At 40.3% G+C, this 17,264-nt stretch overlaps 1 protein-coding gene across 9 annotated transcripts in view; it reads right to left on the bottom strand.

Moving 5' to 3' along the window:
- The window catches only part of ZFYVE16 (zinc finger FYVE-type containing 16), a 51,595-nt gene extending 34,790 nt beyond the window's left edge, over positions 1–16,805 (bottom strand). For 2 of the 9 annotated variants that reach the window (XM_086412775.1, XM_086412779.1), the window contains exons 1-2: positions 16,096–16,381; positions 238–346 (exon numbers count right to left, since the gene is read on the bottom strand). In XM_086412775.1, coding sequence (XP_086268901.1) covers positions 238–307 — 70 coding nt within the window. In that variant the 5' untranslated portion in view covers positions 308–346; positions 16,096–16,381. Of the gene's footprint in view, positions 1–237; positions 347–13,206; positions 13,331–15,479; positions 15,547–16,095 lie in introns of all 9 variants that reach the window. The other 7 variants (XM_086412777.1, XM_086412784.1, XM_086412776.1 and 4 more) reach the window with 7 other exon arrangements.
- Between the last annotated feature and the right edge of the window lie 459 nt (positions 16,806–17,264).

Below are 17,264 nucleotides of genomic sequence, written 5' to 3'. Positions count from 1 at the left end.
GGTTCATATGCTGGTTTTAAAGGTCTTTTTTTTACCTAAATTTATATCTGGAAAGAAACTTTAAGTTTTCTTATTTCTATGTCTGGCTATTGGTTCTATTCAGTATAAGAATATACTAATTCATTATACAGAGATATGTGAATGTTTTACTGAAGATAACCATGTGACCAAAATTGAAACCGTATTTGCTAAGAGTACTAATTACTGACATTTTAAAATTACATTAATGGTACAAACCTGGATTCTGTTCAAAATCATCGAGAAGTCTGTCCAAGTCACTGACTGCTGCTTTAAAGTAACTGTCCATTCTACTTGTAGACTTATTCAGAATTTAATTCTTGTGTGGCTAAAAAATACAAAGTATGATAGTTCCTTTAATTCATTATATTCCTTTAATTCCATGTATTGCATGCCAAGAAACACAGTCAGGGAACAGACACAAATAAAATTTAAGAGTATTGCTTTGAAGAATCTGTGATATATCTGGGGAAATTCCTCTATACATACAAAAATGACATGAAAACAAACTCTTTAGCAATATAACATGTATATATAAACTACTGTCAAATTTAAAACACTCATCTAAATAACTCATGGGTCCAAGAATTCATAGTTGAAAACTAAAAACAGTTTAAGTACCATGTATCAAATAATATAAAATATACTACATATAAATAATACTGCACGTAAAAACTTGTGAGAATCAGTAAAAGTGGCACTTCAACAGATATGTAGAGACTTAGATGCTTAAACTAGGAAAGAAAGAATGGAAACAAGCTAAGAGCAGAAATTAAAGAAACAGAAAATAAGCATACAAGAGAGGTACAAGAAAGCTAAAATTAACTTTATGAATAGTGTAGATGAACCTTTGATTTGTGGCAGGAACTCCACCAAATAAGCCTAAGAGACCTTAAAGGAATCTATCAATGACTAATGGGACAATATAAAAGAACACAGGGGCTAAGCTAAACGCGATCCCACTGGCTTAAATGGGACAAAGTGAAAGTGAAGTCGCCCAGTCGTGTCCAACTCTTTGCAACCCCGTGGACTGTAGCCTACCAGGCTCCTCCGTCCACAGGATTCTCCAGGCGAGAGTACTGGAGTGGGTAGCCATTTCCTTCTCCAGGGGAATCTTCCCAACCCAGGGATCGAACCCAGGTCTCCCGCATTGCAGGCAGACGCTTTAACCTCTGAGCCACCACGGAAGCCCTAAATGGGACTAGTGAACATCAAATAAATGAGGCCTGACCACAAATCAAATGGATTAAAACACACACACACACCAAGAGAGCATAATGATACTAAAAACAGAAACAAAAAACACCACTCATTAGAGGATTGCTAGGGCAGTAACTCATTACTCTGAAAATTGATATATTAAGAGAAAAGAACTAAGAATTTATTTTGCCCTTTATTTACAAAACGTACTTTAGGATAACAAAATAGCTGCTAAGGAAGAGTTCTTTAGATAAGAATTCCAGTTGATAAATGCAGAAGGATATTAACATTTAAAAAATCATCTCTTCACAGTCCCTAATGCAATAAATGGACTAGGCAATGGCTATCAATGGATGTTAAAACTGTTGGATGAAAGGCTGGTGGGAAACTTTATAACGTGGGATCAGGCCAATACATATGAATCCAGTGATCAATTTCACCATCAATAAATGTGAAAGAACCAAACATTATGTGCTTCATGTGGAAGACATAGAATCACATACAAAATATTCCTGCCTTAAAAAACAAAAACAGTAACTGACATCAAATCTAATCAAGCTTTTAGCACTAACTGCATGTTTACAGGAAATTCAAGCATAGAGGGACAAGTTAAACGACATCATAAGAAAGCAACTAAGACTAAGTGCAGAAGGGGGAACACTTCCAGCAATGTTCCTCAAACAGCTGATAGTGAATGACTTTTTAAGCTTTCAGTCTGTTACAAACTGTTGCTTTTGTAATACAATACAAATTTTGCAATAATATACAAACAAAAAGATATATATTATTAAACACATGTGAATGGTGGCCTGAAGTACGGAAAAGGAGAGGGAAATGAAAGACAAAAGACAATAAACAAATGAGAGCGCTTTACTAGAGCCACCGATGATAGTCACCACAAACTGGGGACACGAAGCTCAAAAAAATGATACTTTAAAGACGTAATTAAAAGGGTTAGACAGAGCTTAATACAGAATCAAAGAACTGAAGACCTATCTGAAGAAATACCCTCAAATGCAGCCCAGAGAAATAGGGAAGAAGAACATATGAAAAAGAAGTTAACAAACATAGATGACAGAATGAGAATGGAGCCCTACAAGGAGACTAGAGAGCATGGAACAAGAATGCTTGTAAAGATAATGCCAGGAGTTCCAGAACTGATTAAAGACACAACAGATACAGGTAACCCATTACCAAGCAACATAAATACAGCTGACCCTTGAACCACATGGGTCTGAACTGCACAGTTCACTGACATGCAGATTTTTTTCGATAGTAAATACTGCAATACTGCACAATCAGGGTTGGTGGAACCATGGATATGGAAGAACCATGGGCACAGACGACTGACTGTAGTTATGGAAGAATTTGTGACAGCACAGAAGGTCAGCATCCCTAACCCTCACATGGTTCAACAGACTGCAAAGAGGAATCCACAGTTACTCTATAGTGAAACTTTGAATCCTGAAGACAGAAGAGACAGAAAGAAAGGGTCATCTTCAAAGGAACAATTAATTATGCTAGCACAAGGTAAACTTCAGAACAATTCTCAATAACAATGGTATGTCATCCTAATTCATTTAACTGTATTACTTCTATTTCCATTTTTAAATTGTGGTTATACCATACATATACAAAAGTACATGAAAACACACAGACACCAAAAGAAATAAAAGGAACTTGGAGGAAGGGATAATATAGGAAGAAGAAAACATCAAAGAAACTTACATTCTCAGAAAAAAAAGCAACACAACTATGAAACAGCAATAGGAAGCCATACATAAGGAAGATATGAAGAAAAAAGTAATCATGGAAATTGACAGCAGAAATCTAAAAATTCAAGTGAGGATTACAGGATGTAGTAAAAGCAGTGCTTCGAGGGGTTTTTAATAGTATTAAGTGCATATATTAAAAAAGGAGAATGATCTAAAAATCCATACGCTAAGCTTCCATCTTGGGAAATCAGAAAATGAGCAATTTAAGGCCAAAGCAGGTAGCAGAAAAGATAAATAAAATACATTAGAGCAGAAATCAGTAAGTTAAAAACAGGAAAACAGTAAGAGAAATGAAGAAAATCACTGAAAACAAAAACTCTTTACAAAACTAAAGTTGATAAACTAGGCTAGTTTTAAAAAGAGAGAGATACAAATTACCAATATCAGAAATGAAAGAGGGGTCATAACTACTGATATCATGGACACTTAAAGAAAAATAACTCTATATCCCCAAACTTGATCATTTCAATGAAATGGATCAATTTCTTGAAAAACACAAACTACCAAAATTCACACAAGGAGAAACAGGATAACCTAAAGTCCTACATATATTAATGAAACTGAATTAATAATTAATAACCTTCCACAAAATAAGTCACCAAATCTAGATAGCTTCACTTGTGAATTTTACCAAACATTTAATGAAGAAATGATCCCAATTCTCCAAAGTCTCCTCCAGAAAACTGAGACCAGCATGACTCATAACACCAAACCATAAAGACATTACAGGAAAGGAAACTGCAGACCAATGTAGCTTATGAACACAGAAGTAAAAATCTACAAGGTATTACCAAACTGAACCCAACAATGCATGAACAGAATTATACACAACCACCAAATGGGATTTATCCAGGTATAAAGGTGGGTTCAACATCTGAAGATTAATCAATGTAATGTTCCACATCAACAGACTAAAGAAGAGTTATCAAACAATCACACTGACTGATGCAAAAGAAAAACCATTTGACAAAACCCAACACTCATGATAAAAACTCTCAGGAAATTATGATTAGAGGGGAACTTCTTCAGTTTGGTAAAGAATATCTACAAAATATCTATAGCTCCTTCCATGGACACATCAAAACTACTATTTATCTTTTAAATATTTATTTACTGTGGCTGCGCCAGGTCTCAGCTGCGGTATGCGGTTATCTTCATCTGTTGTGGCATGCAGGATCTTTTAGCTGTCGCAGGCAAACGTAGTTGCAGCATGCGGGATCTAGTTCCCTGACCAAGGATCAAACCCAGGCTCCCTGCTTTGGAAATGCAGAGTCTTAGCCACTGGACCACCAAGAAAGTCCCAAGATTACTATTTAAAGAGCAACCACTGATGAGAACTTGCAGAAAAAATCTTCTATAACCTAATATAAAGAAGAAACCACAACAAGATGGGCAGCAAAGGTGGAGACATGGTACAGTCAAGGCACATACCCCTGGGTGGGTGACCCATAAACAGCATAAATGATTGCAGAGGTTCTGCCCAAGGAATGAGAAGCCTGAGCCCCACAGCAAGTTTCCCAGCCTGGAGGTCCTGCAACAGGAGGACAAGCCCTCTAAACACTAGGCTCTGGCTTATACTCAGGAGAGCCAGAGGGCTGGTAGAAACTTAAGTGTTCACACAAAATCACACATGCTCTGAGATCCAGGGCAGAAGCAGTCATTTGAAAGGAGGCTGTTCAGACTCACTTGCTGATTTCAGGAGACAACTGGGACTTACCCTGGGGACACAGATGCTGGCACCAGTGATTTTGAGGAGCTCATTCTACCATGTGGACACTTGTGATGACAAGCATCCTTCTGGCTTATTAGCCACAAGATCTGGACCCAAGCAACAACAGGCCAGCATCAGCTCCAGGACATCCCAGACCTCAAAGCCACCCATGTCATGAAATAGCCCCACCTACCAGCAGGCCAACACCAGCCTCAGAACCCAGCTTCGCCCACTAATGGGCCAGTACTAGTTCTGGGCCAATCAGCTCATGACCGAGCCCTGTCCACCAGCAGCCCAGCATCAGGACTGGAACACCCCAGGCCATACAGCCAGCCATGCCAGGACCTGCCCCTGCCACCAGCAGCTGGCAGCCTTCACACTACTTAGAGCTTGGCAACCAAACCAAAGAAGAGGTCAGCCACACCTACCAGGATGCCCACAGCAGTCATCCCACCACAAAGGAAGGGCCCCTGCAGTCCACCCAGAGTGCACTCTCTAGAGCACATAGGTCTGGGGATGAGAGGGCAGTGGGTGCGGGACACCACAGGACATCTTCTACATAAGGTTTCACTAGTCCAAGATCAGGAAGTGTAACCAACCTACCAAATACAAAGAATAAGGCAACAGAGGAGTATGTCCCAAATGAAGGAATAAAAGAAAACCCCAGAAGAAGAACTAAGTGGAGATAAGCAACCCACTTGATAAAGAGTTCATGGTAATGATCATGAAAATGCTCAAAGCACTTGGTAAAAGAACAAATGAACACAGTGAGAAATTAGTTTCTAGCAAAGAATTAGAAAATATAAAGACCCAAACAGAGTTGAAGAATACAATAACTGAGAGAAAAAAATACACTGGAAGGAATCAGCAGTAGGATGATACAGAAGAACAGATCCGTGAACTGGAAGACAGAGTAGTAGAAATCACTCAAGCTGAACAGGAAAAAAAAAATTAAGGAAAAAAAAAGACAACTTAAGAGACCTCTGAGATGACATTAAATGTACTAACTTTACATTAAAGGAGTTTCAGAAGAGAAAGGAGCAGAGAGAACATATTTGAAGACATAACAGCTGAAAACTTCCCAAACCCTGGGTTTGGTGATGACCAATGACATGAGAAGGCAATGGCACCCCACTCCAGTACTCTTGCCTGGAAAATCCCATGGATGGAGGAGCCTGGTGGGCTGCAGTCCATGGCGTTGCTAAGAGTCGGACACGACTGAGCGACTTCCCTTTCACTTTTCACTTTCATGCATTGGAGAAGGAAATGGCAACCCACTCCAGTGTTCTTGCCTGGAAAATCCCAGGGACGGGATTCTCCGTCCTGGAGAATACCTGGTGGGCTTCCGTCTATGGGGTCGCACAGAGTCGGACACGACTGAAGTGACTTAGCAGTAACAGTAATGACATGAGACATGAAAGAAAAATTGGTAAGTTGGACCTTATAAAGTTAAAAATATCTGCTCTGAAAAAGACACTGTTAAGAAAATGAGAAGACAAGCCACAGAGCGGATGACAAGAGTTGCAAAACACATAAGTGATAAAGGACTTGTATCTAAAATCCTCAAAAAACTCTTAAAATTCAATAATTATTGGGTTGGCCAAAAAGTTCGTTTGGATTTTTCCATAGCCTGAACTTTCTAGCTTCCCCAGTAGATAACAATCCAATTTAAAAACAGGCAAGAGTTCTGAACAAATATGTCTCCAAATAAGAAAGGAAATCAATCCTGAATATTCATTGGAAGGAATGATGCTGAAGCTCCAATACTTCAGCCACCTGATGCAAAGAGCCAACTCATTGGAAAAGACCCTGATAGTGGGAAAGACTGAGGGCAAGAGGAGAAGGAGGCAACATGGGGTAGATGGCATCACTAACTCAATGGACATAAGTATGAGCAAGCTCCGGGAGATGGTGAAAGACAAGCAGGCCTGGTGTGCTGCAGTCCATGGGGTCACAAAGAGTCAGACACAACTGAGTGACTGAACAACAACATAAAACACAGGGAACTCTGCTCAATTCTCTGTAATAACCTAAATAGGAAAAGATTTTTAAAAAGAATGGATACATGTATATGTATAACTGAATCACTCTACTGTACAACCAAAATAAACACAATTATTGTTAATCAACTGTTCAGTTCAGTTCAGTCACTCAGTCGTGTCCGACTCTTTGCAACCCCATGAATCGCAGCACGCCAGGCCTCCCTGTCCATCACCATCTCCCAGAGTTCACTCAGACTCACGTCCATTCAGTCAGTGATGCCATCCAGCCATCTCATCCTCTGTCGTCCCCTTCTCCTCCTGCCCCCAATCCCTCCCAGCATCAGAGTCTTTTCCAATGAGTCAACTCTTCACATGAGGTGGCCAAAGTACTGGACTTTCAGCTTCAGCATCATTCCTTCCAAAGAACACACAGGGCTGATCTCCTTTGAAATGGACTGGTTGGATCTCCTTGCAGTTCCAGGGACTCTCAAGAGTCTTCTCCAACACCACAGTTCAAAAGCATCAATTCTTCGGTGCTCAGCTTTCTTCACAGTCCAACTCTCGCATCCATACATGACCACTGGAAAAACCATAGCCTTGACTAGATGGACCTTTGTTGGTAAAGTGATGTCTCTGCTTTTCAATATGCTATCTAGGTTGGTCATAACTTTCCTTCCAAGGAGTAAGCATCTTTTAATTTCATGGCTGCAGACACCATCTGCAGTGATTTTGGAGCCCAAAAAAATAAAGTCTAACACTGTTTCCACTGTTTCCCCATCTATTTCCCAGATGCCATGATCTTCGTTTTCTGCATGTTGAGCTTTAAGCCAACTTTTTCACTCTCCTCTTTCACTCTCATCAAGAGGCTTTTTAGTTCTTCTTCACTTTCTGCCATAAGGGTGGTGTCATCTGCATATCTGAGGTTATTGATATTTCTCCCGGCAATCTTGATTCCAGCTTGTGCTTCTTCCAGCCCAGCGTTTCTCATGATGTACTCTGCATAGAAGTTAAATAAGCAGGGTGACATTATACAGCCTTGACGAACTCCTTTTCCTATTTGGAACCAGTCTGTTCCATGTCCAGTTCTAAGTGTTGCTTCCTGACCTGCATACAAATTTCTCAAGAGACAGGTGAGGTGGTCTGGTATTCCCATCTCTTTCAGAATTTTCCACAGTTTATTGTGATCCACACAGTCAAAGGCTTTGGCATAGTCAATAAAGCAGAAATAGATGTTTTTCTGGAACTCTCTTGCTTTTTCCATGATCCAGCGGATGTTGGCAATTTGATCTCTGGTTCCTCTGCCTTTTCCAAAACTAGCTTGAACATCTTGAAGTTCATGATTCACGTCCTGTTGAAGCCTAGCTTGGAGAATTTTGAGCATTACTTTACTAGCGTGTGAGATGAGTGCAATTGTGCGGTAGTTTTGAGCATTCTTTGGCGTTGCCTTTTTTGGGGATTGGAATGAAAACTGACCTTTTCCAGTGCTGTGGCCACTGCTGAGTTTTCCAAATTTGCTGGCATATTGAGTGTAGCACTTTCACAGCACCATCTTTCAGGATTTGAAATAGCTCAACTGGAATTCCATCACCTCCACTAGCTTTTGTTCGTAGTGATGCTTTCTAAGGCCCACCTGACTAATCAACTGTACTCCAATATAAAATAAAAGTTAAAAGGCTTCTCTGGAGGCTCAGTGGTAAAGAATCTACCTGCCAGTGCAGGAGACACACGTTTGACCCCTGGTCTGGGAAGACCTACATGCCATGGAGCAACTAAGTTTGTGCTACAACCATGGAGTGTATGTTCTAGAGCCCAGGAACCACAAATACTGAGCCCACACACCACAACTACTGAAGCCCACACGCCCTGGGGGCCGTACTTTGAAATAAGAGAAGCCACTGCAACGAGAAGCCCATGCGCCACAAAAAAGAGCCCCTGCTCACTGTAAGTAGAGAAAAGCCTGCACAGCAGTGAAGACCCAGCACAGCCAAAGTAGAAATGACGTTAGTTTTTAATTTAAAACAAGATATAAAATTTTGAAACAAAGATATGATAAAACGCTGAACATCATTTATCTTTAGAGAACTACAGATTAAAATAATACGATATCATTTTGTATCTCTCACAATGGCTGAATTTCAAAAAAAACCTGACAATACCAAATGCCCCAAGGATGCCAAGCAGCAAGAACTTTCATTTAGGAATGCAACATGTGCAGTCACCTTGGAAGACACCTTGGCGGTCTCTTCTAAAACTAAATATGGTCTTAGCATATGGTCCAGCAGTGGTAATACTAGGTATTTACCCAACTGATTTAAAGGTTTATGTCCACACAAGCACTTAGATGTGAAAGTTTATAGCAATGTTATTCATAACCGCCAAAATGTGGAAGCATCCATGATGTCCCTCAATGAGTGGATAAATAAACCTTGGTACGTCCCTGTAATGGAATATTATTCAGTGATATGAAGAAACATACTATCAATACACAAAAAGATGGATGAATTTTAAATGGGTATTGCTAAGTAAAAGAAGTCAGTCTAAAAAACATCTATGTACTACTATAGGTTTCTAATTTTATGATATACTGGAAAGGGTAAAACTAGAAAGACAGTAAATACATCAGTGATAACCAGTGCTTTGGACTAGGGGAGGACTGAACAGGTAAAGCAAAGTGGATTTTTTAGAGTGGTGAAATTATTCTCTATAATACTATAATAGTGAATACAAAACATTAAGTGTTTAATACCCATACAACTTCGTAATACAAAGAACAATCTCAATGTATGCAAATTTAAAAAATATTTAGAAGGCTGGAGAACTCAGATGGAATGCAGAATTTGGAAAAAAAAAAAAAGGTCTAAATGCATTATGAATATATAAAACAACTATGCTGAAAAGGGTGGAAAAATAAAAGTTCTACCTTGGGAAATGAGTGGAGTCTAAAAGCAACACAAGCATTATACTCTAGTTCAGGGATTCCCAACCTCCAGGATCTAATGCCTCTGGGGTAGAGCTGATATAATAATAATAAAACACAGAATAAATGTAATGCACTCGAATCATCCTGAAAGCACCCTCCCCAGCCCGGTCCATGGAACACTTGTCTTCCATAAAACTGGTCCCTGGGGCAAACCACCCAGAGGTTGGGAACCGCTGCTCTAGTTGATAAAACTGTTTCTCATGGGGGTATGGGTTAATTCTGAAACCACCATACACATAGGCTAGAAATGAAATTAAATAAATGGATGGCTGATGGTGGGAGCAAGGTCTCCCACTTTTAGAAGGAAAGGTTATAGATAAGGGGAAGAGCTAGAATATGATCCATATGATAACAAATTTGAGTTGGAGACATCAGAATAACTTCATGTTCACCTTAATATGGACACAGGTGGTTACACATTTGTAATAATTTTTTACTTGAAATATTTATAGATATTATCATAAACCCATTTATCTCTTGCTCCATCAGCTAAAAGGGCCTAAAAGCAAGACAATCCTAGTGGCAACAAACACACTAGTGCCTGTGTGTTTCTTCAACAAAAGGAACCAAGGTTCCTTGCAGAAATGGCTGACGCTAAGACTGGGACAGGAAATATACAAGAGCATGGAGTATCTTATAATGCCAGAAAGTAAGGAAATGCATGTGCACATATGGTGCACACACACAATGAAGGAGGTATGTCAAAATGTACTTCCCACTCGGTCTTTTTCAGCAACTACTAGAAAATGTACTTTGCCAACATGAAGGTAATAGACACCAAGGAAGAAAGACCTGACATCCTGGAAACAAGCTGTCCACCACAGGGGAGAGACAAAAGAAATTCACAAATGACCATAAAAGGTCACTTCAGGAAGACAGCTGTGCAACAGGCCTAGAGAGCTACCCATCAAGATGGAGGCAGGGTGACAGGAGAGATGCTGTAAACAAACAGATTATCCAACATGTGTGAATCTACCAAAGATTTACGTCTTGTCTGAAAGTTTGTTAACATATTAAAGATAAAAAAAGATATATTTAAAAACCAAGATAATTTTAACTATAGGAAAAACACAAAATTATATAAGAACATATCATTATAATACACTACCTAGCTCAGCTGTACAAAATATTTACATGGCTAAATGATGTGTGCTGTGTGCTCAGTCGTGTCCAACTCTTTGGGACCCTTTGGATTGTAGCCCGCTAGGCTCCTCCCTGGTGGGCTGCCATCTCTGGGGTCGCACAGAGTCGGACACGACTGAAGCGACTTAGCGGCAGCAGCAGGAGGCTCCTCTGTCCACTGGATTTTTCAGGCAAGAATACTGGAGTGGGTTGCCATGTCCTCCTCCAAGGGATCATCCCAACCCAGGGATGGAACCTGCAACTCCTTGTCTCCTGCATTGCCAGGCAGATTCTTTACCATTGAGCCACCTGGGAAGCCCCTAAAAATTAACATATAATATGCAAATATAAAGGAGAGAAGTGCGGTGTTTAAATGTGGAGGTTGGTATAACAAAACTAAACTCCCATCTTCTGTAATAGGAAGTTGGTAAATAATATCTAAAACTTATTTGTTTGTTTACTTTGTGGTAGGATGGGAGTAGGGGAGAGAGAGAGCTGTATAAGAAAGCATGTTATTTAAAAACCTAGAGGTGAAAAGAGTTGAATTGCTGACTGTGGGGCAACATTTCTCGATAAAGGTTCTGTGAGATAATTATTCCTTAATGCCTGAGGCATCCACTCTATGTAATGAATTAACATCTCTCCTATGCATCTGAAGTGTTACTGCAGTTGACCCTTTAACAGTGGGCTACAGGAGCTGACTCTTCATGAAGTTGTGTATAACTTACAGTTGGCCCTCCATATCCACAGTTCCTCAGTGTCTGAAATTCCTCTGTATCCATGGATTCAACCAAGCAGGATCATGTAGTATGTAGTATTTATTTACTACTGAAAAAACTCAAGGTCCATGAATAAGTGGACCTGCAGTTCAAACTTGGGTTGTTCAAGGGTCAATTGTAGTTATAAATCACCCTTGGGGGAACTGAGAAAACAGTCAAATTATTTTCTGTGTTTGTGATTCCGCTGAGGAATACTTAGAAAAGTTGCTTCTGCTTTTGTTTCTGCAGAGTAGGATTTACGGGAGAGGATGAGGGCAGAGGGCTGCTTTTCATTATAAGTCTTGTAGTATTATTTGACTTTTTAAATTATGTACAGGTAGCCTTTTGATAAATATTACATTAAAAATAAACATAGCAAAAAGTAATGAAGGAACTCTGAATACAAAATGTATTAAAAAAAATAAAGTGCAGAACTGAAAGAAACAATTCTCATTAGAAAAGGCCAGATAATTTTTCTTAAAGAATACAGAATTTATTAAGTAATACTTAATAAGGAATTTCTACTTACAAAGTATTTCTAAGTAGCAATACTACTAAGCACTATGTTCTTTAAGGCACCTAAAAGATACCCAAAAAGTAGGATAATTAAATCATAATCTAATAATTTATAAAAGGTATGATGGGTGTGTGCTTAGTTGCTCAGTCATGTCCAACTCTTTGCCACTCCATGGACTGTATCCCACCAGGCTCCTCGGTCCATAGACTTCTCCAGACAAAATACCAGAGTGGGTTGTCATTCCCTTCTCCAGGGGATCTTCCCGACCCAGGGATCAAACCCTGGTCTCCTGCACTGCAGGCAGATTCTTTACCATTTGAGCCACGAAGGAAGTGTGATACTGAAATCTTTTGACATGAAATCTTATTAAACTGCACATACTTCCCATTTCAATCAAATTTATTGTGCCAGTAATCCACCTTGTAGAGAAGACACAAAAGAAATACAAGATATACTGCCTATTCTAAGGAATTTTATTTACATGTGCATAATAACCTGTTGTAAGTAGGATCTTTACTCACTTGGTTATTTACGTACACATAGTTTTACAAACAAGTACTTACAGTATTTAGTTTTACAAAAATGATTTTTAAAAATCTCTTCATGAGTGAAACCAAATTGGCAACAACGTGGAAGATTTGTCAGAAAACAAAAAAACAACAGTAAGGAGGCTCCTGAAATGGTTCAAGTGAGAGATGATGAGAGTCTGAACTGAGACAGATTAGACAGAAAGGAAACAGATATACAAGTGGCTAAAGAATGGTGACTTTTGGAGAGTGAAAATAAGGGAGAAAGCTAGGATTAGCTAGGTTGCCATCACAATGAGTAGGTGGCCCGCAGTGAAGTGAAGTGCTCAGTCATGTCTGACTCTTTGTGAGCCCATGGACTGTAGCCCACCAGGCTCCTCCATCCATGGGATTCTCCAGGCAAGAATACTGGAGTGGGTTGCCATTTCCTTCTCCAGGGGATCTTTGCAACCCAGGGATCAAACCCAGGTCTCCCACATTGCAGGCAGACGCTTTAACCTCTGAACTGTAAGATCAGTTAGGTGGCCGGCAGTACCACTGACCATAACGGGCAATACAAAGAGGAACGGGACTAAAGGAAAACAAGAGTTTACGTTTAGACTGGTGTTTGAAGTACCTTGAGACTGTCCTGGGGGAGATGTCCAATGGGTAGTTGAATGTAAGGATCTGGAATGCAGGAGAGAGGTCTGAGATAAAGATTTGGAAATTGGCAGCACATAGCTGTTAACAGATGAAATCACCTAGGAAGAGAATACAGAAGACGACAGGAGCCTGACATCAGATAACTAAAGGTCACAGCTGGTGTTCCTAAAGCCACTCTGAAAGAACTTTGCCCAGAGTTCTATGTACTTCTATAGAAAAATATCCAATATATAATGTTAAAAGACAAAAAAAAGAAAAAACCAAATTATAAAACCTCATGCATAGTACAAACTCATTTTTACAAATAAGTTGTAAAAAAAAAAAAATGATAGTATTAGCAAAGGCACAACGAAAAAAAAATACAGAGGAGCAAAGACCAAACTATTAATAATGGTGTCTGAGATTATGTAAGCTTTTCATATCTATATGTCCTTATAGTATTTTTTAACAAAAATATACTACTATAAATAGGAAAAAAGTTAATTTTGTTCCTTTCCTTCAAAAAATGATAGCATGTATCCTTATAATATAAAAAGATATTACAAATCTTTTAGAAAAACACTTGGACACTGGACCATAAACAGGCAAAAAATATGAACAACTAGTAAAATTATGAAAAAAAATTCAGTGTACAGTCCACACTATCAAAGTAACACGAATTAAAATACATACCTTTGGCTGCCTACTAAATCAGAATACAATCTTTCTATTAATAAAAGCACACATGGTTGGTAAGGGTCTGATAAAAAGAGCATCACAGACCCTGATGATAAGAAGTAAACCGGTATACTCAGTCAGGGGAACATACCAAAAGACTTAAGAAAGATTCCTAAGATTTGATCTAATAATTCTCATTCCATAAATTCAAGAAAATAATTCAAAATGACTAAAACTATGCAAAGATATTATGCCAGATCATTAATTAAAACAATCTAGACACCAACATTAGGACATAAAAAGTTATGTAGACATCAAAAGTGATGTTTATGTCTGTCAAGACTTTTTAGGTACATACTCTATGACCTAGCAATTCTATGTCTAGAGAAACACTAGTACTATGCTCAAGAATACATCACAAAGAACTTTCAATGTTGCAGTGTTTGTAATAGTGAAAACTGCAAAGAACCTAACAGCTCATCGATATGAGAACGATTAAATCAGCTTTTTCAAACTGTGGTCTGAGGGCCCCTAAAAACCAAATCTTTTGTCAGGGTGAGGGCTTTCCTGTCCAAATATTTATCTGTGCAAGGATGGATTTTCTTAATACGCTTCAGCTTAAATAAGGTAGCACACCAAATGAGATTCTACTTGTCTCCTATAATACCAGATGTTAAAGTGATTTACAAAAAATGTAAAAAAAAAAAAAAAAAAAACCACCAATATTAAAAAAAATACTTTAGCTATTTTAAACATATATTATTAATATATAGTTAACTGGTTTCTTGTTAATTTTAAATGAATAAATAAAAAAATTAATTTTCAGTTTCAATTTCTAAAGTAGTATATATTCTTCATTAGAAAAACAAAAACTCTATTACTCCTCAATAATTTTTAAGAGTAGAAAGGGAACCTGAGACCCATTGGATTAAATAAATTGTGATACTTTCATATTATCTAGCATACTAGGGGATGATAGTTAACAGGGAATTCAGTTTTACCTGTAATATAACCATTTCAAAAGACAGTTGGTTCATGTTATCAGTTATGATTTTGTAATCAAAATCATAAAGTTATATTTATGAAGTTTTTTTTAAATATGGGGAAATGCTCAAAATATAATTTTAAGCAGGAAAAGTGGGTAATCCAACTGTATAGAAAATCTCATCATCTTCATTAAGAAAATGCCATGGGGAAAAGACTCAAGTAAAAAGTCAAAATTAACTATTGTTGATTACCTTTAACTGTGGAATCATAGTTGATTATTTCCCCTTTTCCTTTATTTTAATATTAAAAAAAAATTTTACACCAAACATGCAGTTTAATATCCGGGGGAGAAAAAAAGGAAAGAAATTAGGTGAAAAATTAGTTCTACTAAATCAAACCACTGAACTTCTGCCAATTCAAAAGACAAGCTCAAAACAATAAATTAAGGAACCTAATTCGATCAACAAGCTGCCTATTTTGTCAAAGAAAAAAATAGTTACCAAATGTGGGGGCTAGAGGGTGCAAAAACACCCTCAGTCTGGAATATAATAATAGGCAATCACAGTAGTACAAATGAAGTTAACACTTTAAAAGTTAGATCACCTTTTATAAATTTTCAAAGGTACAAAAGAAAACGTAGACGGGAGGAACACCACCGCGTCCTTCGGGTCTAAAACGACGAGAAAAATGCCTGGGTGCGGGAACAGGCTTCGCTAGAGCTCGGGCGGCGATGACAGATCGGTCTGCGGGGGCCGAGTCCTTTCGGCGTAGAGGCTGCCACTCTCTTCCGGGGAGCGGCAGCCCCTCCGGGATGCGCTGTACCCCAGCCCCGGCCGGACAGGCGGCCCAGGGGTACGGGGGGCGCTTCTCCCTCCACCCGCCGCGGCCCCAGGGGGTCGCTCCCCGGGGCAGCGCCGAGCACTCCGGGCGGCCCAAGTGGGTGGGACCCGGCAAACAGTCGCCGTGATTGCCACCCTAGCCTGGTCCGGCCCTCCAGGCTTTACTGAGGGGGCCGCTGGGTTTGAGAGTGCTGATTTCCCAGCCAGTTTCAGGGGGCTCGGAAAAGGAATGGTTCCTGGGGCCCCAAGGCTCGGCCCCTGGAGGCGCAGAAGGGCCAGACCCAGCGCCTAGCGCAGCGCGACCAGCGGCCAACCCGCCCCCTCCGTGAGGGCAACGCGGGTGAGGAGAAGCCAAGAGGCCTGTAACAGGGAACTCTTACCTCCCCACACCCCTGCGGAGCTCTCTGATGACCTACGGAGACGCCGCGCGGAGGAGTGAAGGGCGACCCCGGCCGGGAGTCCAGGGAGTACTAGACGTCGGCTCAAGGTTTGTTTCCAAACCCTATCCTCCGCGACCGGGGAAAAACACAAAGCGCAGGCGCAGAAGAGGCTTTCCTCTGACTCGCACGCCCCCTCCTTCGGCGTCCGCGGCCTCCAGTATCGCAAGGCGCCTGCGCTCTGCGATGCAGGGGTCTAAGCCCCGGGCCCCGGGCTTCTTACCGGAAATGCCTGAGGAGGCTCTGGGGTCTCGCGAATGCCGGGAAAATCGGCCGTAGGTTGGGAGCCGGTTTCTCACTAGAGGCCTTCGAGCCGGGATCTGGTAGTGACCGGCGTCATTGTCCGGCTTCTTTTGTCCTTCGCTGACCTGGACGCAGCTCCCCCCGCCCCCCGCGCCCAGCCTCCTGCGTCCTCCGGCCTGTACTGGACACACCCGCCTGCTGGGCAGCCAACCCGGCCTGCTCCCCCGGCCCCCGGCGCTGCTGTTATCCCGGAAAACCTCACTTTTTTTTTTTTTTTGCTTCAGACTAGTTTTGCAACCACCCCACCCCGCCTCCTCCTGGCAGCAACAGAAATGCTCCTAACCCACTGCCAAGCCTTAAGCCCTCCAGCTGACTGGCCATTCCCAAGGGCTCTCAGTTGCTTTAGTTCTGCTTTTCTGTCAGTGGCCACGAGAGCAGCTGCCTCTTCTGTCTGAAAACAAAAGCTAACTAATCTGGAGAAGTAAACGTCAATCATGTGATGTATATTTGGGCTTCTTTGAGCTTTACTATTTTCACCACCAATTTCCTATAAATTTAAGTGAGGGAAGGAAAGACATCTATTTGGGTGCAGAGTACTACAGACTAGGGGAAATAATCCATCGGTGGCCAAAAGGTTTTAATTTCGCAATTCATTCTCGTCTTTCAGAAGTTTCAAGAACTTTAGTATCTCAGTATTTCCGTCTGATGTAAATTTGTGGTGAAAGATTTAAGAATCAAGATTCAAATCTACAACTTGGACGTATGGTTTGTGATCTTTCAAAGATACTGCATCTTGATTTTTCTAAACTCTGAAGTGAAATTGTGTAGGTTTAGCTCAACAGTGAAACGTATTGATTTCTTAAAATAAT

This window comes from Bos grunniens, chromosome 7 (assembly GCF_055505025.1).
Source record: "Bos grunniens cultivar Pamir isolate PY7600 chromosome 7, Bosgru_T2T1.0, whole genome shotgun sequence".
Lineage (NCBI taxonomy): Eukaryota > Metazoa > Chordata > Mammalia > Artiodactyla > Bovidae > Bos > Bos grunniens.
Note: the sequence above shows the minus strand (reverse complement) of the source record. Positions and strands in the feature narration are given on the sequence as shown.